This window comes from Brassica rapa, chromosome A01, assembly GCF_000309985.2.
Source record: "Brassica rapa cultivar Chiifu-401-42 chromosome A01, CAAS_Brap_v3.01, whole genome shotgun sequence".
Taxonomy (NCBI): domain Eukaryota; kingdom Viridiplantae; phylum Streptophyta; class Magnoliopsida; order Brassicales; family Brassicaceae; genus Brassica; species Brassica rapa.
Window position 1 is genome coordinate 12,965,240 of NC_024795.2, and position 27,882 is coordinate 12,993,121.

General features: G+C 33.8%; 3 protein-coding genes across 3 annotated transcripts; 2 read left to right on the forward strand and 1 right to left on the reverse strand.

Moving 5' to 3' along the window:
• The first annotated feature begins 761 nt into the window (after positions 1-761).
• LOC103828163 (proline-rich receptor-like protein kinase PERK10) lies at positions 762-11,507 on the forward strand. Its single transcript, XM_033274020.1, has one exon. The coding sequence runs from the start codon at positions 5,864-5,866 to the stop codon at positions 6,767-6,769; it is 906 nt and encodes a 301-aa protein (XP_033129911.1). The 5' UTR covers positions 762-5,863; the 3' UTR covers positions 6,770-11,507.
• A 7,045-nt stretch (positions 11,508-18,552) lies between these two features.
• LOC103828614 lies at positions 18,553-20,793 on the forward strand. Its single transcript, XM_009104239.2, has one exon. It carries the CDS (start codon positions 18,553-18,555, stop codon positions 20,791-20,793), a length of 2,241 nt encoding a protein of 746 aa, XP_009102487.2.
• A 1,040-nt stretch (positions 20,794-21,833) lies between these two features.
• On the reverse strand, positions 21,834-27,830 carry LOC117125707. The gene is made up of 2 exons (XM_033274022.1): positions 27,074-27,830; positions 21,834-22,627 (listed from the first exon to the last, which is right to left on the reverse strand). The coding sequence occupies exon 2, from the start codon at positions 22,623-22,625 to the stop codon at positions 21,870-21,872; it is 756 nt and encodes a 251-aa protein (XP_033129913.1). The 5' UTR covers positions 22,626-22,627; positions 27,074-27,830; the 3' UTR covers positions 21,834-21,869.
• Positions 27,831-27,882: the final 52 nt, after the last annotated feature.

Sequence of the window (27,882 nt, forward strand, 5' to 3'; positions counted from 1 at the left end):
ACGACTGAATTATAAGTCGTCTGTGTATAATTAAATCTTGAAGTTTTTTTTTACAATTGCAAAACTAACCTATGACTACTTAATTGTAAGTCGTTTACTTTAAAAAAAATATTATTATTTTAATTTTCGCCAGACGACTGAAATGTAAGTCGTCTGGGGAAGTCAAACTTCTGAAATTATCCACTCAAATGCAAAACTAACCTATGAGGACTGAAATGTAAGTCGTCTAGGTTCTTTGGAATTTTTTTTGAAACCAAACAATAGTAGACGACTTAACTTTCAGTCGTCTCAGGTTACAGATTTCAAAGTCAATTGCAAAAATAACCTCTGCGTTGACCAGACGACTTCCAGGTAAGTCGTCTACAGCCAGACAACTTCCAGGTAAGTCGTCTACAGCCAGACGACTTCCCAAGTAAGTCGTCTGACGAACAGATCTGGAAAAAAACTCGATGTCATACCTTAAATTGGTGAGATAAGTTCCTTAGCATACATAAGGCTTCTCCAAGCACACAGAATCACAAACGAAAGTCACCCACCCATAATCGTTAGCTTCTATGACTCTATGAACCATAAAAATTTTAGAATCAAAATCTTGGGGTTTTTAGCTCATTGTGGAGGGAAAGTGAGAGATATGTTGTGTTTAGTTCACAAGAATGGAAAAAGAAGAAGGGTAAATCGATTTTGGGAGCATTAAGAGCTTCAAATTGGTTGTTCATGGTGGTTGTGGTATTGATGACAATGGCAATCTTGTAATTACTTGAAGATGATGAGGGTGAGAGAGTAAAAATGTCATTTTCGAAAGAAAAAAAAAAATTGATGGCATTTTCGTAAATTATATGAACTTGTGGGGTGAATAGGGCAAAACCAATTTTCAAAAAAATGGAGGTTAGTTTTGTGTTTGACTTTAAGTTGTAGGTCAATTTTGCAAAAACCCCTATTATTTAGTTGTAAGGTACATCAATACTATTAAAAGGGAAGGATTTTGAAAAAATCTATTTATGAAAGTTGTTTGGACCTATTACTTTTAAATTTTTTTGGACTTACCCTGTATATTATAACAATAATTGACAAACTTTTTAACCCTATAGACCCCTGATTTTTAATCTAACCATGCAAACTGTATATATTATTATTTATACATAACCACTAAAACAGATTGCTAAACCACCCTACCCAAACAAAATACATTACATGAACCAAAACCAAAACACAACCAGGTTAGCGAAATATTAAGGCCATGAATGTTAGATACTTAAGAACATAACTTAAAAGCGTAAATACTTAAGAACATAACTTACAAAAATATATGTGAATAAAACATTCTTTTTAAAATCTAACTTTTAATAATGGAACATATGTCTCTGATACTTTTATTAAATAGGAAATTGTAGTTTATATTTATATTATAGGTACTTTTATAAAAAAAATTTTAAAAATATTCTATTAATACTTGGTTTAATAATTGGTAGTTTGATTGGTTAATATACATACGATTAAATGTTACATAAATCGTTACTAATAACACTATATTTATTCCAGTTTCAATTTTCTATACTATTTTTACACACAAATGAATCTTCAAACACATTTCGAACAAACTTCAAAAACGGAAACGCGTGATCAAATTTCTTACAAATTAATTGTGCTTATGCAAATGACCTATATATTAGTGAAATAATCTTCAAGATTATATGATTCAAACACTAAATTTTATAATTATGAAAAGCAAAACAAAACCAAACCCGCGCTTTCAAGCGCGGGTCAAAATCTAGTCAATACTATTAAAACAGAAGGTCTTTTTTTTAGGTATCCTTCAGTTTCAACAATATTTACAGATCTTTGCCACTGAAATATTTAAAACCTATGATTTAAATTAAATTCTAAATTTTCTTTTATTTATACAACAGAAAATCTTAAAATGAATCAACACGTTATTAAAGTAAACCGACTTACCCAACGAACGTAAACCAACCAACATACTTAACAATAAAATAAAGTGTTGTGCTGGTTCAATCCATCGAAGTATACATGATTCTATATACTTAACACGTCTTTAACTTGATATCAAGTATATAAACAAACAATTTACTTTTTGGAAAAAGGATACAAACAATTTACAGCTTTCAATTCCTATAGGATACCAATTCAAATGTTCTATAGAAAACTAAACCGATGTTGGTATGAATAAAATCATCCATATATCACACTTAAAGAAACCAATATAAACAATAAATATTAAATATATGAACGAAATAGGTGCGGGAATATTCATTAAGAACAGTTAATATTTTCCTAATTAAATGGTCGATAAGATATTTATAATAATCATATTTTTCATAGCAATCAATTAAATGCATCAGTTTCGGAATGCTAACTAACAATACCTTTAATTTTTTAAATAAAATTAGAAAGATCTTCATAACTAAATAATTAAGTCGACAGCAAGAAACAATTATACATGAACAAAATGACTAATCCTATTAGAAAAATAAATGAATTTATAAGGGTTTGAGATTTAAAAAAGGTCGGTTAAAAAAGAGACGGATTCAAATACATGACAGATTTATTTATTTTAAAATATTATTTTTAAAAACAATTAATTATAAACTTTCTGTATTTTTTTTTTAATTCACCTTTCGTATTGAAACATAAATATTCTAAAAAATTTGTTTTATCATGTAATCTAAGAAATATGTCATTGCAAATATTTTTCTTTACAATTTCATTTATGATAATAATGTGAAAGCTATTTTTCAATAATGTATTTTTTCCTATTATAAAAAATATTAATAAAATCTTTAAATATTTTTAATAATATAGTTATTTGAATTCGGAATTATTATTAACAATATTAAAATTATTATGATCTATATACATATTTTTATTTTATAATATTATGTCTGGAAAATAAGCAAAAAATAATTAATCCTTGCAGACTAACATTTTTAGGTGTAAGCATTCAGTAAAAAGTTATTATATAGAACTAAATGATAATCAAATTAGAAACAAATGATCTAAACGGGTTTGAAATTTAAAAGGTCAAAAAGACGGGTTTAAACATGATAGATTTATCTATTTTAAAATTTGTGACAAAGTGATATAGACATTTTTAGAGGTGGGCGTTCGGACTACCATTCGGGTTTGGATCGGGTCTATTCGGATTTTAGATTTTAAGGGTAAGATATTTTAGCCCCATTTGGATTTTTATAAATTTTGGTTCGGGTTTGGTTCAGATCTTTGCGGGTTCGGATAACCCGTTTAAATTATTTTAAATTTTTTAAAATTTTATATACTTTAAATTTCTTAAAATCTAAAAAATAAAATAATATATAACATAAAATTTTGAGTAATGTATGCCAAGATACCTAAACCTAACATAAAAATTGGTCTGCATTGCTTATTTGGTTAGATAATCAATATATATATTGAGTAATTGGTTTTTTAAGTATAGTTTAGCTACATTAGATATTTACAGACTATTTCTATAAATTTTCAAACATTTTGGACAACTTCAAAATATTCTATACATTTTGGATATTAAATATAAAATAGCTAATATATTCAAGTATATAAATCTAATTCGGATACTCGAAATATTTTTGTTCAAATTGGATTTGGTTCCGGATCTCTAGATACCAAAATTTTAAATATTTTTGCATATCTAACAAATTTCGGCTAAGGTTCAATACTACTTTCTCGGATCGGATTCATTTCGGTTCTTCGGATTCGGATTTTTTGCGCAACCCTAAAATTTTTAAGAATTTTGACAACATAAAATATTCCGCGCTTCAAAAGGTGTCGGTAAAAAAGGAGACGGTTTTAAACATGACAGATTTATCTATATTAAATAATAGTTATTAAAATTTTAATTATAAAATTTCTGTATTTTTTTAATTAAAATCCATCTTTCTTTTTGAAACATAAATATTCTATTAAACTTTTTTATCATGTAATATATGTCATTTCAAATATTTCTCTTTAGAATTTCATTTATGATAATAATGTGAAATATATTTTTAACCAATTTAGTTATACCAATTTTTATATTTTTCAATAATATATTTTTTTCCTATTATAAAATTGAATCTTAATATTTTTAATAATATATTTATTTGCATTCAAAATTATTATTAATAATATTTCAATTATTATAATCTATATGCATATTTTATTTTATAATATTATGTTTGATAAATAAATAAAAAATCAATCTTTGTGTACTAACATTTTTATTAGTATTTTTTCAGTAAAACATATTTTTATACAAAACTAAATAGTTAATTCTATTAAAAAAGGATCAAAACGGGTCTGAAATTTAAAACGAATCTGTCAAAAATGAGACGAATCTAAATATGAGAAATTAACCTATTTTAACTCACGATAAAAAAAGATTTATCTATTTTAATATTTGTGACTGAAGTGACATAGATATTTTTTTTGGTTTTTCACAACGTAAAAATCCCGCCCTTTAAAAGCGCGGGTCAAAATCTAGTTGTATTTTACAGTTAGAGTTTTTTCTGACTATTTCATTAATATGTAAATATTTATCAAGTATGAGATGCTTTAAATAACATATATTTAATTTTTATTATAGTCAAATATATTTTCCCCAATATACTAAATTTAAAAAGTAAATTCATATTACAATTTTAAGGCTTTCAAATACAAGTAAATTTGTTACGAGATAGATTATATAAATAAATTATTTATTTTTCTAAAATTATATAAGTTTTTTTAATTATTTATACTTTAAAAATCTTCTATAAAAAATACATTGGTATAAATTTTTAATTTTCAGTAAATATTTTTTTAATAAAAATTAATTTTGCGCTTAGAAGGTGCGGATTAAAATCTTATATATATTTAGTTGTTACATTAATCACCTAAGCTTAAATATTTGTTTGAAAATGGTTTATTTTGGTTTAATATTAAAAACAAATGGTACACCATTCCGCGAAGAGAGAATGTGAAAAGCCTCTGTGGCCACACGTGTGGAAATCTGGTGTGGTGTGGATTCGAATTCGGGTCCTTTGGAGATCCACATAACGCGTTGACCACTCGATCACGGACGCGTGGCTTTCGTTTAATACTATGCATATCGTAAAGGCTTTCGTGAACTTGTTTTTGTCAACCTATATAAAATGATAATTATAAAATGATAAATATAGGGTTTTTTAAAATAGGGTTTTTTTAAATAGGGTTTAGTTATAGGCTAACACTAAATTTGTTGTTTTGTTATTCTTTAGTTTGTTACGTTAATCCACTTTTTGGAAAAGAAGTTAGTAACGTATAGAAAAAACTAAATAATAACACACAACAAAAACTTACCTTGAAAGTTCGTTTCAAAATTGTTTATTTCAGTTTAGTACTAGCATATCGTAAAGGCATTCATGGACTTGTTTTTGTGAACTTAAATAAAATGTTAAATAATTTTTTCACTTTATCAAAATTTCTGTTAAGTTGTGATGGTCATCAAACCTTATCGTAATATAGTTTAACCATTAAAAGAGGGTTTAGAGTTTGTGTTTTGGGTTTAGATTCATCCTTTAGGGAATAGAAGAACATTTCGTGTGAGTCGAATGTAATGTCATTTCTGATTTAAGCTTAGCAACGTTTGAAAACTAAAAGCTTTAGTTCATATCGTGCTTTGCTTAGAACAATGCAGCAACTGTATATAAAAAAGAGAGAATAAAGGGATATCAGCGTGAGATAACAAAAGATTTCATAGATAGGATCATGCTTTAACAGAATAGATACATCTAACCTAAAAATATTTCAATAATATCTTAAAATCCTTTTCTCTATATAAGCCATATAGTCGGGCATCCATTTCTCACAAATTATTCCCCACAAAATAAAAACCATGAAAAGCTCCATCGTCCTAGTGGCAGCAGCTATCCTCTGCATCGTCGCTTTTCCTACCGCAACCGTCGGCAAGAACCTGAGATTCGGGCTAAAACCTACCCAAGGATGGCCACATCCGTCGGAAGCCTCAACAAACCAGATGTTTATGAGCACTTCCCAAAAGTTTAACTATGGGGACTCTAAAGTTTGGAGATGTACTTATAGCAACGGGTCTGCTCCTGCCATTTCCATTTCCATTTCTCCGCCAACTCCAACAATGCCGTCACCGTCAACACCAACTACTCCGTCTCCTTCGCCACCCACTCCCAAAACGTCTCCGCCGCCACCTACACCATCTCCTCCACCTCCAACATCCAAGAAAGCTCCATCCCCATCCCCACCGCCACCGCCACCTACACCATCTCTTCCTCCTCCGACTCCAACCAAAGTTCCATCTCCGCCGCCACCTACACTATCTCCTCCTCCTCCGACTCCAACGAAAGCTTCATCTCCACCACTGCCAAAACCATCTCTTCCTCCTCCAACTCCTAAGAAAACTCCATCTCCACCGCCGCCAACACCATCTCTTCCACCTCCAACTCCCAAGAAGTCTCCGTCTCCTTCGCCGCCAAGTGATGATGAGTCATCATCTCCTAGCCAGCCATCAAACCCCCCTCAGGAGCATCATCATCATCATGAGTTTCCATTGGAACACATTGGAAGATGTTATAGAAACATGGGGCAAGTTGGGTTTTGTCGGGGGCAGATGGCGATCAGTTTCTACACGAGGTTGTTTAAAGTCAGTAAGTATTGTTGCAACCTTATCGTCAACATGAAAAATGAATGCGACGACGTCATTTGGGGATACTTCTACGATCCTCACTTTGTTCCTCTTGTTCGTTGCACTTGCCACGTCTCCTTCTAGCTAGTTCTTCGCTTCTTTTCTTAGTTAGGGATTTTTATTTAATGGTTTTTTTACTTCTTTGATTCCGTTTAGTCATTCAATATTGTTGTCGTCTATATCTTATGGACGCCTCTTTTAGTACAACGTTTTAATTAATGAATAACATGGCTTTCTTTTATTGTCTTCCTAGCCTGTTTTTTTGTTTACAACGAGAGATAAAAGTAGATACCAAATTTTCCCTATATTCAATCGCAGTGAGAAGAAATATTTTTTTGGACTTAATTAAAAAGGATTTTTAGGAAACAAAACTGTTGTATCATATCTATTCCGATTCAACGATAAATAATATTTTATTCTTGGGTTTATCATCTAGGATGAACCTAGAAAATAAAACAAAGTATTGTCAAATAATATTATGTCTTTAAAATAAAAAGATAAAAATAAATAAAAATAATAATAGTTACAAAAAAAAAATTTAAGATGTATCTTTTTACAAAAATCTTTTTTTTAACTACTACTATTTTTATTTATTTTTTATTTTTTTATTTTAAAAACATAATATAACTTGACAATATTTTATTTCCTTTTTCAAAAGATATCGAATATAAAATAATAAAATCCTATTGGTTAGTGAACTTAAACAATAAATCATAATATTAGTCTTTCATTCCAATATTCGGGGAAAGATTAATTAAGAACACAAAATGTACCACGAATATGTTTCTTTTCATTTATATATATATATATATATATATATATATATATATATATATTATTCAATTTTTTTTTTACCTTTTTTCTTGAAAGTCTTATAATCTGCTAAATATAAGTGGATATAGTTTTCTTTTCGTGATTTTCATTCCAAGTCTTTAATTTAGTTAGATTGTGCTAATGTACAACTTAACTTAAAAAAAACATAAAATATTGTATTATATTACATGTATAACAATATGCTTTTGGTATGGATATTCATTTACTGAAGAAATAAATATTTATCTAAAAAGATGGTAGTGCAACGTAACAATAGGATCAACACATTGGTTAGCTCAACTGCTAAAATTTTAATTTGTTGACACTCTTAGTTTAAAATATCCTTTAGTATATTCTTAAAAGTATCCTTCAGTCAAATGCTTAAAGATATTTACTATATATATAGTATTCAGCAACTTTTAACCTGACGATCTTTTAGTTGTCAAAAAGAAAAAAATCAAAAATCTTTGTTGTATAACAAACTCATTTTAGCAAAAAAAAAAACAAAAAAAAACAAAAACAAACAAACTCATTATATACTCGAGGTTCTGTTGATGATTATTTCTGACGTCTTCGTCAATTGACTCAATATCTCAACATATCAAATAATCAAATGATTCAGAAAGGATATTCGATATATATTTTCATCCTTTTCAAAAACCGTTCAAATTTTTATTCTATTCAGCTGTAGTAACGACATTGTGAGATATATACTACGTGATTTTAATATATGTGAATAATCAGATATCTATATAATCGGATCCATCCTCGCTCATTTTTCTTTTATTCACTCTGATATATTTACTTCGTTTACATCGCCTTACACCATGATGAAGAGCCTCATTGTTATCGTAGCTCTCCTATGCCTCGTCACGCTCCCAAAACCAACCGTCTGTTCACAAAAGAAACTTCACCCCTGGCTCGTTCCCTAATATTCCCAACATCCACAGGTTTCCAAAAATCCCCGGTATACAAAACATCCCTCAAATCTCAATACCAAACATTCCTATCCCTCAAATTCCGGTGATTCCTGGACTTCCTAACATTCCAGGTCTTCCGAGAGGATCATTTGGCCTGTTTCAGTCAGTTCTCGTGTCACAGTCCGCTGAGCCAGAGAACTGTTTGACAGGTGATAAGTCTAAAGTGGGAGAGAAATGTTTGTCGCAGATTTTTTCGAGTTGGGCAGGGAACAATTTCTCTTTGGACAAAGAGTGTTGTGAGCTCGTTCTGAATATGGACAAAAAGTTTAGGAGCTCTCTGTTTCTCGCTTCCGGTGGTGGTTTGAACCTCGAGCTTTCCTGCGGCTGAGGACTTCAAAGCTGTTTGGGGATGTTTCCAATCATTTGGAGCAGCTTTACGGGCAAGCCAATTTCTAACAAGACTTGGTCTCATGTATCATCAAAGGTTTCCTCCCCATTTGGCAATGTGCTTCTTTGGTCGAGCTCTGGTCTCTGCTCGTCTATTTTGCTCTGTTTCAAGATCTCTAGTAGCTGTATCTTCTTTTATTCTCTTTTAATTTTTAGTTTAATTTCTTTTCTGCTACTAACTTCTGTATAATTTCTGTCTAAAACTGAAAATTGTGTAAAATTTTAACATTTTTACCAAAAAGAAAAAAAGTGTAACGACCATCTTCACATAATTTTTAATTTTTGGGTTTAGGATTTAGGGTTTAGGGTTTAGTATTTTAGTGTTTAGTGTCTTTGATTTAGAGTTTAGAATTTATCCAATGGTTTAGGATTTACCAAAGGTTTAGGGTTTAGAATTTAGTGTTTTGCTACCGACTTAAAAAAAATTTTAAATATTTTTTTTAGCTACTATTATTTTTTTATTTTTTATCTTTTTATTTTAAAAGTATACTATAACTTGACAATATTTTTTTTCTTTTTTTAAAAGATATCGAATATGAAATGATGAAATCATATTAGTTGGTGAACCCTCGTAAGAAAATAAACTTGGACGGTTAGAAAGCTACTAAGTTTTATAATAGGCCCTTGTGGGCTTTGCCGGAGTCACCACTCACCGGTGGAGCCGACAAACATGCACCTTTCTGTATTTTATGGTTTTTTCTTCAACATCTATTGGATTTTTTCAAGCAATATGATAAAAAGACTATAAATGAAATTCTCAAAATTTAAAATGTTATTTGCGTCTATATAAGTAAAAAATCGTTGTGAGTAGGGATATCTTTTTTAAAAGATGTCGAATATGAAATGACGAAATCATATTAGTTGGTAAACTTTCATGAGAAAATAAACTATGGGCGGTTAGAAGGCTACTAAGTTTTATAATAGGACCTTGTGGGCTTTGTCGGAGTCACCATTCACCGGTGGAGCAGACAAACCTGCAACTTTCTGTATTTATGGTTTTTTCTTCAACATCTATTCACTACAAGAAAACACAATTATAACGACGACGGTTTTCGTAGTTATTTTGTCGTAAAATAGGGTTTACCACGAATTAACTACAGAACGAAAGCCATTTCATTTTTAAACGTTTGTCATAACGTATATTTCCTCGCTAATTCGTCGTAAAGTAGAGTCAACAATTTTCTCGTAAAAACCACGTAAACTATTTTCTCGTAAAAGACACGTAAACGGTTTCCTCGTGAAAGCCACATAAACTGTTTTGTCGTAAAGAACATATAAATTAATTCCTCGTAAAGTACACGTAAATCATTTCTTCGTAAAGTACACATAAAGGTTTTCCTCGTAAAGTACACGTAATTTGTTTCCTCGTAAAGCAGACGCTCAATTTCGTCGTTATTTACACGTACATTTACGACGAATCTGAGTGTCTTTCATGGTAAATTCCTCGGTAACAATTTTCAGTTTCCTCGTTAATTAGACGTAAATTAGCTACAAATTTGCTTCGATTCTTTATTTTTTACAAAATAAAAAATATAATCAAATATATTTTTAAATTTATTTCAAATTCTTAAAAATTTAAATAATATGAATAAATACGAAAATATTTTACAAATATTTAAGTTTCAAATTTATAATACAAAACAAAAAGAAGGAAAAAAAACTAAGGGTTGTTGGTGTGGAGCTCGTCGAAGAACTCCTGACTCCTCCTCTGCACATCTTCTTCATTGTGGGATGGTTCTGGAACGGGATTTTGTGTCCCCATCGCCGTCAACATGGTCTCCAGCTGAGGATTTCCAGCCGCTATAACGTCTAAATAATCCTAAACTTAAGTCATACGAGCTGTGAACGAAGACCGCGTCAAGTTCAACTCGGAATGCAGCTAAGTGACTTCATCAGCCCGTCTCTGACCATAAGACGATGTCGCTCTTGGGACATTGTTGACGGAACCAATCCCCAACGTAGGTCCCTTTTTCATAGAGTCAGCGTTAAAAAAAAAGATTAATGTTAGTAATAAAAAATTAGTTTAAATGAATAATAATAATAAAATAAAAGATTTAAAATGTTTTACCTCCTTGTAAATCTGATCCACTTCAAGTGTGGATAATGTGACCGGTATTCCATCCGAGCAACCACCTCTTTAAGATTTTCTCGAGCAACCACCTCTTTGTATATTTTCTCGGACCTAGAATCTACAAATTACCCAGCCTTGTTCTTGTGGATCCTCTCGTAAAGATCCTTAAGAGACGGGAGAACTCCCGTCTCTTTGGCCTAACAAACATTTAAGAACTAAAAATATATTAAAAAAAAATTAATTAAAATATTTACCATTTCCATACAGACACCAGCATAGAGTTTTTGACCCGTAGTGTGAAGCATCGGCCTGTTTCCCTGCTCATCTTTCATCAGACGGGAGGCGGAGCAACTGTTGGAGACTTTAATGGACGATGACAGGTTCCAATAACGGATGAGGCCATCCCACACAGCCTTGGTGAGCTCATCGGGTTTTCCCTGCTCATAACCCTTCAAGATCCAATCATCCTTCCAGTTGGATACCGTGTCCAATAATCGAGCTTTCGCCTTCCCGATAAACGCTTTCTTCACCCTCTTTTCACCCCTATGAACCAATGATATTTTTGCTGTAAGAAGACAAATTACATTAATAATTAGTTTTAAAATAATAAAAAGTCGTATTAATAAAAAGAGTTTATATGATTAATTTCTGTTCGGATGAGCATCGGGGAAGTAGCCTTTGATGACTTCGGTTACGTTCCTAGCGATAGAAACGTCAACCCCAAAAACAAAAAAAAAAGTATTTAAATTATTTATTTTTGTTATAAAATAATTGCACAATAAAAATGTAACGTACCAAAAAGTTTCGTCCGGTCGGTCGGGGTCTAAGACTGGTAAACCTCCTCTGCCTGGCTGAGCGAGAAGGTACTCGCGGTGTACATAGCATATGGACCACTCGGCGGCACCAGCAAATTGGGATGAATCCCGGCCGCCATCGGAGGAGGTGCCTCCTTTGGAACATGATCATGATGTGCGGGTGGCGCATCAAACCGAGGAACCGGTGGTGGAACATATGGAGAAACCGGTGGTGCACCAGAAGGAGGCGACTGAGAGACTCTCTGAGAAGACTGAGAGTCGGGGACGGTCTCCGGAAACAAAGAACTGGGAGCTGAAGAAGATGATGCGCACGAGTACCAGGCTCACCAAACATCTGACTGTAATGTTGTGTACGCTTGCTGGTCTTTCGAACCATCTGAATTTATTTTTTAATTTTCATTATTAACCATATAAAACATATAAATAGATTATTAATTAACAATTAAAAATCATCATCCTATATTATCAACAAATTCCATAAACCTATCTACAAATTCCCTACACTAACCACGTAATCAACATTAATTACCCTACACCTAAGCTATAAATTAGAGAGGAAGTATAGAGGAATACCTTGCTAGGAGGAGGAGAGGGAATGACTACAAAATGAGAAGTGATTTACTTCGGGTATATATAGAGACTTATAATTCGCCGTAAAATCCTCGTGAAATTATTAAGGCCTGCGTTTTCTTTTTTACGTTTCCGTCGTAATTAAAGACCACGTAAATTTATGAGAAATTAGCAAGGCCCGTGTTTTCCTTTACGTGTTATTTACGAGGAAATAACGAGGCATGTGTTTTGTTTTACGAGGAAAATATGTAAATCCCTATAGCCAAAACCCCAAACCCAAGGCCCGTGTTATTAAATTTTGTCGTAAAATCCTCGTTAATTAACGAGGAAATAACATGCCCGCGTTTTATTTTTTACGAGTATTTTACGACGAGTGTTTTTCAATTTACAAAGAAAAACCTGAAAGAAGACACTGGCACCAGAATAGTCCTTATCAATTCCAAAGAGCATTTGAAGCAGATCAGAACTGTTCCGGTGACAGTGCACTCCCTTCAGGGTTTTTTAAACTATTGATTAGTTTTTTTTTTGTGCAAGTTTTGAATTGGAGGGGTGTTCTTATTTATAGAAGTAGTTGTCGTAGTAAAATCCTCGTTAATTAACGAGGAAATAACAATGCCTGTGTTTTTGTTACGAGTAAATAACAAGGCCCGCGTTTTTCACTTTCGTCGTAAATTCCTCTTTAGTTGACGAGGAAATAACAAGGCCCGTGTTTTCTTTACGAGGATTTTACGATGCAATTATGCAAATCCGTATAACCCAAAAATGTTTTTCAATTTCGTCGTAAAGTACTCGTTAGTCTACGAGGAAATAACAAGGCCCTTGTTATTTTACGAGGATTTTACGAGGAAGATATGCAAATCCCTATAAATCGAAACCCCAAACCCCAAGTTCCTTAACTTCATCACAAAAATCTCTTCTTTCTAAACCCCAAACCCCCAATTGCCTTACACAAATCAAATTATATAATTTAATTTTCATGATTAAATAAACTAAACACATGCATTAAGTCTGAAAGTAAATCATATTAAAGAAAATTACATCATCATTCGGGTACATCATTGACATTCTCGTCATCACTAGAAACATAATCATTTTCAATAAACTCATCTTCAACAGCTTCGTCCGTCGTATCTTCAGGAAGATCTTCGTACTCACGATTATGCGGATCAATAAGAAGGATGTCATCAGTTTTTTGTTCAGGTTCCTCGACTTCATTGATGTGTTCTTCTTGCAATGGTTGTTCTTCTTTACCAATTATTCGTCCACGAGGTGTAACTTTGATAACGGCAAACCAATTGATTCATGATTCTCTCATCCAAGGGTATGAAAGGAAGCTGACTTGATATGCTTGAGAAGCTAATATGAAATGCTCGAATTTGTTGTACCTTCGTCCACCATTGACATCAACTACACTGAATTTGTTAAACCGAACACCTCTGTTGATGACGGGGTCGAACCAGTCACATTTGAAGAGGACACATCTCAGCTTCAGTAACCCTGGGAATTCCACTTCAATAATCTCTTGTAAGATCCCGTAGAAATATGTTTCGCCTTTCACACATATTCCATAATTACTTGTCGTCCGCTGTATACCATACTCATATATATGAAAAGTAAAGTCTCGTGTGAAAAACATCGGTGATGTTGTGACCTTTGCAACTGGACCTTAAACTAATTCATGAAACCATGTGGGGTAATCTAGATCGTCATAATCAACCTGCAAAAATAAATAAAACGTTGAAATTAATTAATCATACTAACGGTGAATACATATCATGTATGCCAACTTACAAAATTGGATTAATACCTGACCCTTCAACCACTTAATAAAGTGTTGATCTTTCCTTTTGTCTACCTTACTTTTGGATATACCTGGGATTGTTTTTTCGACTTGAGAAACAAATAGGCTGTAAAATTATATTTTCTATTAATTAATCATTTGAAAATTATATAATTAATTTAAACATATATGTGTTAAGAAGTTTCAATATATGTTACCTTTCAAAATAACACATCAATGAATCCTTGCAATTGAGTAGAATATAAGTGTGTGCACTATGGGCGTCTTCATCACACGACCACCAAACCTCTTTCAATTTCCCACCGAATCGCCAATCTGGCAAAAGATGTCTGGAACACCAGCAACTTCACATGTTGGCGCGACACCACCATCATCATATCTTCTTGGAGCTCTTTTACGGGTACGTATTTTTGGTGCAAAGTATTACGATTTGAAGTGAGATATTTCTTATGTCATACTTCCAGCAATTATAGAACCTTGAAATTTGGCGAGGTTTTTTGCTTTTTCCTTCAAATATTTCATGGCCCACTCATACTAATACATCCATCTGTAATGAAGCAATGCCTCCGGAAGGTGAACAGCTAGATGCTCCATGACGTCAAAAAAATGCCGGAGAAAAGATATTCTCCAAGTTGCACAGTAAGATGGGAATGTTCACATGAAGTTGTTCTACGACATCCTCTTTAAGAGTGTGTGTGCTCAGATCCATAAAAATGCTCCAATGCGTTGTATATTCCAATTAAACACATGATTATTAGTCATATTAGTTATTTGTGCATATTATAGAGCAATAAAGAAATTAATGTGTATATTACCTGCAAGTGCTTCATGTACATTCGTTGGAAATAGCTCCGCAAATGCAAAGAGAAGTAGTCGTTGCATAAAGACATGATAATCATGACTCTTCGTCCCAGAGAACTTTTGACCCTTTTCAAGACATCTAGAGAGATTTTAAACATACCCATCAAGGAACTTCACTTCTGATGCCATCCAGTTGAACAACACTGACTTTTGTTCGAAAGACAATCTGAATATCGAAACGGGAACTTGTCCATTGCTTTTTATATGTAACTCGCTTCTTGAACAAATATCAGCAAGTCCAACCTTGATTTTTTTTGTTCTCTTTTGTCTTCCTTGGGACATTCAATATTGTATTCACGATGTTCTCAAAAAAATTCTTCTCTATATGCGTCACATCGAGGTTGTGGCGCAAAAAAAAATCTTTCCAATATGGGAACTCTCAAAATATACTCTTCTTGTGCCAGTTGTGTTGAACTCCGTAAAAATCAGGTATATTACCGGGAACATGCCAATTACCACCACAGCGAACTGTTTCTTGAGCTCCGTAGTAAGACGATTTGCGCTTCAGTTGAAACGCATCTGTCATTTCATTACAATATGGACAAGATAATCTCCCATGTGTAGTTCATCCAGACAACAATCCATAAGCAGAAAAGTCACTTATGGTCTTCAAAAGCATCGCTCGCATCGTAAAATTCGTCTTCATTGAGAAATCATACGTCCTCACCCCTGTTGACCACAAATCTTTCAACTCTTTTATCAGTAGTTGTAGAAAAACATCCATAGACCTTTTTAGATGTTTCGGACCAGATATTAATATGATTAAGAATAGAAACTCCCGTTGCATGCACATCTCCGGTGGCAAGTTGTATGGCGTAAGAAAGACTTGCCACAATGAATATTGTCTCCCTGACATTCCAAATGGACTAAATCCATCTGTGCATAATCCAAGATACACATTTTGGCTATTGCTAGCAAATGTGCATAATCCAAGATACACATTTCGGCTATTACTAGCAAATTATGGATGTACTTTGTTAAAATGTTTCCAAACTCTTGCATCTGATGGATGAGTCATCTCACCATCCATCTGAGTATGCTCGGCATGCCATCTCATCCCTCCATCAGTCTACTTAGATTGGTACAATCTTTTCAATCTTTCTGTAATTGGTAGGTACCACATCTTTTGGTACGGTACCCTATTATGTCCTCGTCCTTGAGGTTTGAATTGTGGCTTTTTGCAGAATCGACATTCTTCAAACTTCTCATCATCTTCCCAGTAGATCATGCAATTGTCGTTGCAAACGTCTATCATCTCCGAAGGCAACCTAAGATTATAAACCAGTTTCTGAATCTCACAATAAGAATCAGCAGACACACTGTCTTCCGGCAAATACTCTTTAAACAAGTCTGTCAATGCATCCATGCAACTTCCAGGTAGATTGTGATCAGTTTTAATATTTAACATTGTAGCAGCCAACGACAATTTAGAGAAACCTTCTCTACAACCACTGTAAATTGGCTGATTCGCAGCATCTAACATTTCATAAAACTTTTTTGCATCTATGTTAGGTTCTTCAACTTCATCATGAGCAACAAATGCATCACCTACCATATCATGAACCCTATCATAATCTACCATATGTTCCTCCTGATGGTAACTATGTTCATTAGGCAAATGATCAACTGGTTCATCCTGAAAATTGATATTACTACTACTAGCTTCATTACCATAATTATAACATTTTCCATGTTTAAACCAGATATAGTAATGTGGGGTGAAACCTCTTTTTATTTAAATGCTTCCATACATTTTCACTTTGCCAATTTTGAATTGTTGCATTTCCAACATGGATAGAACATTTTACCGCTTTTCTGGGCGACCGGTGTAGAATCTACTTGATGCATAAATGTCTCCAGCCCTTCGAGATATTCTTTCCTCACTCTCCCGTTAGTATATCTGTGCGTATACATCAACCTCGCAACTCGAATATATTCCCACCACCCGACATTTTTTTTCTTTTTGGTGTGTTTCAAATGAAACACAAATGCCATATTTATAGGAAATTTTTGAAACTGGTAGGTTAAATTTACTAGGAAATATAGTTAGCTGGCCGAAACAAAAAAAAACATGTTTAAAACTAAAAAGTTGGTGCACTTGAGATTTTGACGTTAAATATTTTGTCGTAAAGTCTTCGTTACAGTTACGTCTACATTACGACAAATCCTTGTTTCCTCGTAAAAACCACGTTACGTTGCGTCGGTTTTACGACAAAATTTTATTTTCGTTAATTTACGACAGTATTACGTTGATTTATTTTTTCCTCGTAAAGTTCTCATAAATAGGACGTAAACTTATGAAGACTTTTTTTCCTTGTTATTTTTCCTCGTTAAAGTTTCGTTTTGTTGTAGTGGTTGGATTTTTCAAGCAATACGATAAAAGAACTATAAATAAAATTCCTAAAATTTAAAATGTTATTTGCGTCTATATAAGTAAAAAGTCGTTGTGAAAAGGGATAACAGTTTTTTTGGTAAGATAACGTGAACATATGGTAATTGTGATAAAATCATGATAAAAGAAAGAAATTCTATAAGCGAGTTTTTGTTTGTTAGTTATAGAAGTATACAGATTGACTGATGGTGAGCAGGAAAAGGGATGGCTGTTACACCAAAGTTTAAGCAAAAAAAAAGGATGGCTGTTAGATAAAGTCACAAAATTAAATTGCATAGTAATCTTTTTCTTTTTTTTTTGAAACTGTAGTTATCTTTTTCTTTTTGAACGATTTTCAGTACATATAGTTTTGGAATGATTGATATAGTACGAACTATATAAGAAAAGAAACATATTTAAAAGAAAAAATTGCCAAAACGGAATAGAAAAACAAGTACATTGTCCCTTTGCCATAAATCTCTTTTTGGTCAGATTTGGACTTAGGTACCCCTGATGAACTTTGAAAAATCATATCAATTATTTTAAGAATCCTAAAAATATGGAAAAATATACAAAATGTATATAAACAAGAGACAAACATATGAAAAATACTTTGGTTGACTAAATAATTGTGGAACACAATTTCATATTTTGGTCTACCGATGGCAGAAAACATAATCTAGTGTCTACGAGGATGTAGATTGCATATTCGGTTAACTACATAAATATCTGCAAACACCAGAACTTTAAATCGACCATTTGTTATAATTCTAGCATGATAGAATTGAACGACTACTCTTTCTTTTATTTCTGAACTACGGTAGACATGGTAGAAGTAAACGACTACCATAACTTTTATTTCTGAACTACGGTAGATTTGATTAACTATTATTTCCTAATATAACTACAGAGGCCAAATGACAAAATCTGCCATGTTTCACGATTCTGCCATAATATTATTCCATAATCTACCACATTCCTTTATTCTTCGGACAACGTAATGTACGTTCTACGAATTTCGAATTGTATATTTTCCTTAAATATCTCCATAATCTGGTAAGAGAATATCTTCTAAATCTATTTTCCTTAAATTTCGTGTATTCCAAGTAAATTTTTTTAAAAAAAATCGTGGTCTTCTTCTTGGTGAGAGGATTTTGATATTTTTCATCCAAAAATTTTGAATTTCTTGTTGAAGAAGATGCATATCTATGCTTCTTGTGGGTTGTGGAAATTTGATCCCCTTAAAGGATGGAGATTTGCGGTTGATAAGAACAAACGAGGTAGAGTATTGTACATGGAATTGACAAGTTCCTTTGAAGACCTAAGGCGTATGGTTTTAGAAGATTTTGGAATTGACCAAAACCTTGTCGAGCTTGAGTTAAGCTACTTACCTATGGAGTTAATCGGTTCAATAGACTGTCCCCCAGTTATCATTGAGAGTGATCGGCAAGTCAAAAAATTTCTTACTTATGTACGTGGAAAAACTTCTACAAGGTTGTGTGTGTCTACTTCACCTATCAGTGGAAACAACAGCAACATTGGGGTTGATAATGAGAAATCTAGCTCGCCTATCAGAGAACAAGGTGAACCTTCCTCGTTTCCACCTCGAGATGACAGTGTTCGTTCATCTGAATCAAGCAAGGATGTTGAAGATAATTCCAATTCAAACGCCAATAAAGAAGATGATGTTCTCGCCATTAAAGCAAAAGAAGACGATAATGGAAAAAGTGTTCGGTTTTCTTTGGTGGATGTTGTGAAGAGGGGTGAAACGTTTCAAAACAAAACCATGTTGAAAGCAACTATGGAAATGTCGGCAATGACGCATAATTTCGATTACAAAGTTGTGAAATCTGACAGAAACCTTTGGTACATCCGATGCAAATACAACCCTTGCAAATGGAGTGTTCGAGCTGAGGGGTTATCAGGTTCCACATATTTCATCATCAAAAAATATGTGGCGGATCATACATGCGCTGCGTCGAGTATGAATAATGGTGGTCGGACAGCTTCTGCAAAGACAATTGGCAGTCTAATAATGCATAGGTATGATGGTGTGAAAGAAGGTCCCAAAACAAATGATGTCATACAGATTATGAGGATGGAACATGGATGTGAGATATCTAAGTCCTTAGCATGGGATGCTCGGGAGTTTGCAATTAGCATGGTTAGAGGTATTCCAGAGAAGAGTTTTGGAAAAATTCCAAAGTACTTGCACATGCTGAGAGAAGCTAATCCAAGAACGCATACGTTTTATGAAACCGATGTTGATGGTAGATTCAGATTTCTCTTCGTTTCGTTTGGCCAATCAGTACGAGGTTTTCAGACAGCCATGCGACAAGTTCTTGTGGTAGATGGGACATTTTTGAAGAGCAAATACAAAGGGGTCTTACTTGCTGCGACCGCTTTAGATGGAAACTCTAACTTGTATCCTGTTGCGTTTGCGGTTGTGGACTCAGAAAATGATCGTTCATGGGATTGGTTTATGAGACAACTAAAGGTTGTTATTGCGGACGAGCATTCTCTAGCTTTTGTGTCAGACAGAAATGCCTCACTTTGTAAGGCAATAGAGAATGTGTATCCTCTTTCTCATCATGGAATTTGCATCCACCATTTGTTGAATAATGTGGTCACACATTACAGAGGAAAGAGACTGGCTGGATTGATTGCAAAAGCTTCTAAAGCTTATAGAGTCATTGATTTTCAGAAGCGATTCCAAGCTGTCTGCAATATTAGTCCAGCTATTGGAAAATATTTAACAGATGCAGATGTTACAAAGTGGGCTCGCTGTCAGTTTCCAGGATTCAGGTATGACATCAGAACGACTAACCCAGCTGAATCAATAAACTCTGCTTTGCGCACACTAAGAGAGTATCCAGTCATTCCTTTGTTGGATAGCATCAGAGAAATGCTGACCCGTTGGTTCTTCGAACGGCGCACACGAAGCAGGAAGCACACAAAACCATTAACTATTGCCATCGAGAAAAAGATAGACAGGCGGATTAATAAGGGTAAAACGTTTCTGGTTCAGCCAGTTGATGAGTACCGTTTTTTGGTTCGCGGAGATACAATCGACTGCCTGGTTGATTTGGATAGAAGAACCTGCTCATGTGGGAAATACGACCTACTGAAAATCCCATGTAGACACGCAATCAAGGCTGGTTTAACAGTTGGTCGAGCCCCATCCTCACTAACGGATGAAATGTACACGACTTCCACTTGGAGAACAGCTTATGAAGAAACTATCAATCCAATAGATGTTCCGGAGGATAGTTGGGTTGTTCCAGATGATGTCTGGAATGCTAATGTGGAACCTCCTGAATCAAGAAGAGGAGCAGGAAGGAGAAGAAAGCGCAGATACGAGACGGTCGAAGACAAACTTCGTTCATCGCAAGGAGCTGAAGAAAAGAAGAGGCGCAGATGCAGTCGATGTGGCGAATAGAATCATAACCGCAAACCGAGTACATGAAAAAGAAAAGCAACCAAAGACATGAAAATATAACAGCAACCGAAGACATGAAAAATGATCTACTTCTTGTTTACCTTTGTCTGAGACCTTGTCTTCGCAGCATTCGCAGGACCACCATTGTGAGCAGTCGCAGAAGCTCGACTGCGATAAGGAGCAGAAGCCGCACTGCGAGAAGGAGCAAGACCTGGAGTAGAAACCGAAGCAGGAGCTTCGGTAGAAGCCCGAGTAGGAGCAGGAGGACGACCAGAAACCGAAGCCGGAGCAGTGGCAGCAGCAGCAGCACCAGCAGCAGCAGCAGAAGGAGTCCAAAACGGATCAGTACCACGAGTCTGAGTATTAGCAGGCGCACCACCCTGAGTCTGAGATGAAAGGATCTTCTCCTCTAATTTGGTAAAGCGGTCTTCAATAATCTCGCGTACCTCGAGGCCTAAGGCAGTAAAAGAAGAGTTAAACATACTCTGGATATAGGACTTCATTTCCTCTTCAAGATCTCTATATTTCTCGGTTGATCTTTGGCAAAGTAACCGCTTCTTCCTCGACTCCGCACCAGTATCCCGAAACCTGTTCTTCCTCTTCTTAGTAGGAGACACACGGATGCTTTCTATTTCTTCTTCAATTTCAGTTTCACTTGTCTCTACAGCCGCTTCCTCATCTGAACCATCTTCCTCAGAACTGTACTGAAATGGTTTCACTGTTTCCTTATAAGCCCAAACATGCTTACTCTAGTCATACTTGTTTCGCTGCATGTCAATGATTAGATCAACTCTTTCATCCTTCATCTCACAGGCTCGAACAAACTCGGCATCAGTAATCACGTCTTTGAAATTTCCAGATGTAGAAATGGATGGAAACACATCTCCCTACAAAAAAAAAAAATTAAAACAGGTTAAAGACGCACCAATTTAAGAACTATGCACATCAATAACATCAATTAAAGGAAACAGAACTTACGGTGGAAGCAAAATTAGACTCTATGGTAATAATATCCTCATAGGAAATCTTAGCAGATCCTTTCCAATTCCTGCACCTCATGGTAGTCACGCCTTCTCTCAGTTTCTGACCCAAAGAGACCCAATGTCCGGAACAGCTTCCATCAACCAAATCTGAAGTGCATACGAGAATCCATCTACGACATAACTGTTTTGCGTCTTCACTTTATCCCTAGCGTTAATAATGGAACTCACCAGCATATCAAAAGAGTGAAGACCCCACGGATATTTCCTCATCTTCTCGAAGTTCATCACGAGCTTGATGTACTTGTATGGGATCCACACCTTCTCATCCTTCGCCATAAGAATACCAGCAATCACACACAAATAGACCAACCGCAGCCTATCAACACGAGACCATGTATTACACAACTTCACATGAACCTTCCTGATTTGCTGAACCGAAATATTTTTCTGTCTCCTTAGCAACTTACTCCAAAACCCTCCATCATATTCCCAGTCATCAATCTCCAAGTCGGGCTCGTCATTGTATTTCAAACCTGTGATGGCATAGAATTCTTGCATTGAAAATCTGAGAGGCCTCCTAGCATAATGGAACCACAACTCATAACGCTTTGCGGACAGAAGCTGCTTGCAAACGAAGGTGTGGCTCGCTCTTGCCGAAAACTGAAGCTTGTGTACATGAATGGCCACAATCTGAGCAAATAGCGGATCCTCCGACACTTCTTTGTACTCGTCTGGACAGTACTTCGCCACCTTCGCAAGTATGGAAGTTCGACAACTGTTGTTGACCTTCTCAACTTGTGTTTCAGTTCCCTCTTTGAATAAGCATTTAGGCAACTGATCAATCGTCATACCTATAAACAATGCAAGAAACACAATCACTACAGTCAATATTTATAAACGCATGCATCATAATATAATTCACAAGATAAAACAAGAGTTACTAGAGATCGGTTGCTACAAAAACAAATTAACCAAAGCTCAAAAAAGTAGGAAATTTTGATAAGATTGAAGCCTAAATAATAATTCACAGAAAAAAGAATCGAAACTTATAACATTCAAAATCGAGCTTAAACAAGCTCAAGTAAGAGATACAAAGACATGCAAAAAATTCATAAACAAACCTGAGGAGAATCGATTGGTTTGCTTGAAACTATGGCTGAGAGAGTGAGAGCGGAGCGGTGAGGCACGAGTTCAGTTATCGGCGAGGTACGAGCTTCAGCGGTCTTCGGCGACTTAATTGAGAACGAGTCGCGAAGTGAGACGAGGTCTCTGAGACTTCGATTAAGAAGAAGAAGAACACCGGCGGAGTATTACCGGCCAAAACGACACCGGCGACGGCGAGATCCCCTTCAAATCGTCCTTTCTCTCTATCGCCAAAGGAGGAGACAACAATTAGGGTTCATCGAGCTTGGGGGAAATTTTAGTCGATTTTTTCCCTTTTGTATATATATTTTTTTAATAATTAAATTAATTAAAAATAATAATAATATTTTATTAACATAATTAAATTAACAAAAACGTTTAAAAGATTAGATTAGGGGTTTAATTGGGTTTACAGAAAACATTATGGCATTAGGACAACTTATAATTCATATTATGGCAAAGGGACAATCTACTTGTCTTTTTATTCCATATTTCCAATTTTCCCTATTTAAAATGAATTTGTGAATTCCAGTTACAGCTACTGACCAACTCCTTTGGGACCTCTTAAATTAATGCTTGTAATTGGCTTCATTTCCCCACGCATCAAAAGAACACGTAACTGAAAGGTGACGGTGCGAGACAAATCAGGAAAAAGAAAATTATACATCCCTCTCACTTATTTATTGTGACTGAAAAGAGTACCTTTTAAAACAAACAAGAACTCAGAATATAATGAGAATGACCAGACATTATGTTATTATCAAAATGTCATATAATGACGGTTAATATTAATACAGCTTTTAAGGCGGAGATTTAGCACTAATCCGGAACAAATGCTAAAATAGACCACAAGAGAAATAAAAAATTTCAAATAGAGCCATGCCTTTTTATATTTAAATTTAAATTTAATTTAATTTTATTATATTTTACTAATACATGCCATTAGCACTATTTTACCCATAATATGATCCGGATGCAAATCCGAAATTCAATCCAATTTTAACCAAAATTTTTTTCTTCTCATTTTCTTCTCCATTAATAGTTCTTTCAACTTCAAACAAAATCAAAAAAATTCTTTAATCATCCACAAATCTTTTTATCCTAAATCGATCAACCCATAGTAGTATTTAATATTATATCCTACCCAGAATCAAATTTCGTCTTTTACGTATGAGATTCAAGATAAAAAAGAACACAGAGTATTACTAGTACAACTAAAATGAATATAACTATTATATATAAATTGAGTATAACCAGTATAACTGATACAAGAAAAACACGTATAAGTAATACAATTTTGCAATTAATATTGTGATGTTTATTTTGTTTTTAGTGTATGAAGATGGTAGAAAAGAGTACGATGTAGAACCAATAAGACATATTGGTCTAATCTTCTCCGCGTGCATGTGTCAAATACATGAATATTATACTTTTAATAATATTTTATTTGAATAATTATTTATTTAAAAATTGTACTAATTATTCTAGTTATACTATTTTCGAAAACAATCATCTTTATCTTTTTGCTCTCGAGGCCAAAAAGGTAGATGCGGAGCAAGAAAAATCTTCAACCATGGCTCTAGAAACGCAATTCACTGGAAAGAAGAAGAATGAGAGAGTGTAGGCGACAAGTAAGAGCGATTCGCCGGTGACAAAGAAAATGAAGAAGGAGGGATGGTCCTTGTCGATTCCAAACAAGCGGGCTTGCAACCATGAGAAAGAAACCATATCTCCACTGGACCCTTAAGACGTTCTTTCCCCGGAACCATCAACGGTTTTGCCATCTCAGCCCGCTAGTAAGCCCCATAATCACCAAGTAAACCCAAAAATCCTCTGCATCTAGTATACTCACTTTCAGGATTTTCCACAAAGAGTCCTTCTCTTGCAGAAGACGATGAGGAGATTGGGTCTAACAACATAGATTCGCAGCGCAGCTAATGACACAGAGGCGCCAAGAACGGTAAACCATTAAATTTGAAATCATTTTGTATTTTGATTGTTCTGATAGGATTCAACAAAGGTCTCCTTTCTTATCAAATTGATAGCTTTTGGGGTTACTTTTGAAAACTTATGTTCCTTATAAAACTTATGTTCCTTTTGGTATTAAAACTTATGTTTCTTTTGTTGTTAAACATATTTCTTTTGGGATATCTTTTGAGACTATTAAAACGTATGTTCTTTTTGAAACTTATGTTCCTTATGAAAAGTTTGTTTTTAGTTTAAATTAGGGGTGTTCAATCCGGATATCGGTTCGGTTTCGGTTCGAGTTTTTTCGGTTTTCGGTATTTCGGTTAGTAAAATATAACTACCATTCTAAATCCATATTTACTTCGGTTCGGTTCGGTTTATATACCGTCGGTTTTCGGTTTATTCGGTTTTATACCAAAAAACATAATTATTTTGTTTGATATTATATTATATAAATTTTAAAGTCATATTGTCAACACAGTCATTTATTAAAAATATATTACATGTTCAAATAAATGAACAAAAAAATAAAAATGCTTCTACCATCAAATAAAATAATCAAATCTATAACTAAAATCAAGCTTGAAATTTTGAAAATAAAAATATGAAGCAAAACAGAAACATGAAAGAAAAGTTTTTCCACTCTTTCATATTTAGTGTTCATTAAAGTCATGCTTTTTTAATTAAAAATTTTTCATTAATTATTGTTCATCAAATTTATAATCTTTATATTAATTTAGTGAAGACTAAAATAAAACAAAAAATAAAAAAAAAGACTTAGAAAATAAGATGTCTGAATTGCGATGTATTGTTATTTAGTTATAGTTCAAGTGTTTTACAAATTAAGGTTTTTTATTACTATAAAATTATGGTAATAGTTATTAACACAAATTTAACTTATGTAACAAATAGACTTTCATGTATTGTTATAAAATAGATACATATTTACATGTTTCTACTTTTAATCGGTTTTGTTCGGTTTATTCGGTTTAATCGGTTATATACCAAACCATATCCAAATCCTACGGTTTTTATAAAATTATATCCATTCGGTTTATATGGTATATACCAAAACCAAACCATATTGTCTATTTCGGTTCGGTTCGGTTCGATACGGTTCGGTTTTACCATATTGAACAGCCCTAGTTTAAATTTACAGATATTTTAGTCTAACTAATACAACAAGTTCAATTACACAATATTATTTAAGAATGGTATAACTACTCGACATTAATGTTTCAACCAAAATGTTTAAAACATGATAAACATTTAAAACGAAATAGTACTATATAAAATTACAAGTACTTGTACCAGTTTTCTAGCTGTACTGGTTGTACATAGTTGTACTAGTTTTTGAGTTTTATTAGTTTGCATAGTTGTACTTTGGCAGTGAAATCAAAAAATATTAGTTGTACCCCATAACAAATACAATAACATCAGTTGTACCACTTATTTATCTTTACATGCATTCTACAGGTTACAATGAAATCATCACTTTCGTAAAGATGTATTTCATCTATGTTCTCCAAAAATTATCTCGACAAACAATTTAACAAATCTTAAACGTATAAGGTAGATCATGTAAACTTATGTGGTGGTGTAAAAATTGCCAAAAAAAATCATTAAAAATAATAAGCAACCTATCTAAACACTTACTAATTTGGCCATTTGATTGTTTTTTCATATGTAATACCCAATGAAATATATAAATTTCAGAAGCTGAATAGTTTTACCAGTTATACACTTGTCTAGTAAATAAAACATAGTTGTACCAATTATACCAGTATAACATGTATGGTTTGATATATAGTTTGACCAGTTGTATAACATGTCAACATGACTAGTACGTTTCGTATGAACAATATCAGTAATACTACATTAGCTATACCAGTAAAACCAGTTGTTAACAAGTTTCGTGTAATGAGTTGTACCAGTTGTACATTCGTGAAGAAAATTTTATTTTACAATTTCATGATTCATACTTTAGTAACTTTATATTAAACCTTATAATATTACTCATTGCGTTTACATAGTTTTTACATGACTAAACCGAAACAAACAACAATAAGAGAGAGACATAGAGAGAGAGAGAGAGAGAGAGAGAGAGAGAGAGAGAGAGAGAGAGAGAGAGAGAGAGAAAAGTGAGAAAAAGGAGAAAAAGGAGAAAAAAGAGAGAGTACACTTACCAAGTTATTGTAGAACCAAGGAGGACGCAGATGTATTATTTCTCGGTGTCCTAAACTGTAGAAGGGCTCTAATAAACAGAGGAAAAGGTTTGTGGATGAAGAGTTGAAGAAGAGAACTTTTCTTGTTGAAGTTTGTGGTGGTTGAGTGTAGTTGAAGGTGTTATGAAGAAGAAGAAGAGTGGCTAAAGAGGATGTGGGACCCAGGCGTGAAAGATAAGGAGAGATGATTGAAACAATGGTGAATATTAAACATAGTGAGAAGATCCGACAGTCTGGGTTAAGTTTCATTAATGGCAATGTTGTTAATATTTCATCTCTTTCTTTCTTCTCATGATCCAACGGCTCTCATTGCAACAGAGATGGACTGATCGAGTGGTTCCTGTTGACCAATCATCAACGACCAGTTTTATAACATGTCAACATGACTAGTACGTTTCGTATGAACAATATCAGTAATACTACATTAGCTATACTAGTAAAACCAGTTGTTAACGAGTTTTGTGTAATGAGCTGTACTAGTTGTACCTTCGTGAAGAAAATTTTATTCTATAATTTCATGATTCATACTTTAGTAACTTTATATTAAATCTTAGAATATTACTCATTGCGTTTACATACTTTTTACATGACTAACCGAAGCAAACAACAATAACAGAAAAAGAGAGAGAGAGAGAGAGAGAGAGAGGAGAGAGAGAGAGAGAGAGGAGAGAGAGAGAGAGAGAGAGAGAGAGAGAGAGAGAGAGAGAGAGAGGAGAGAGAGAGAGAGAGAGAGAGAGAGAAAAGTGAGAAAAAGGAGAGAGTCTACACTT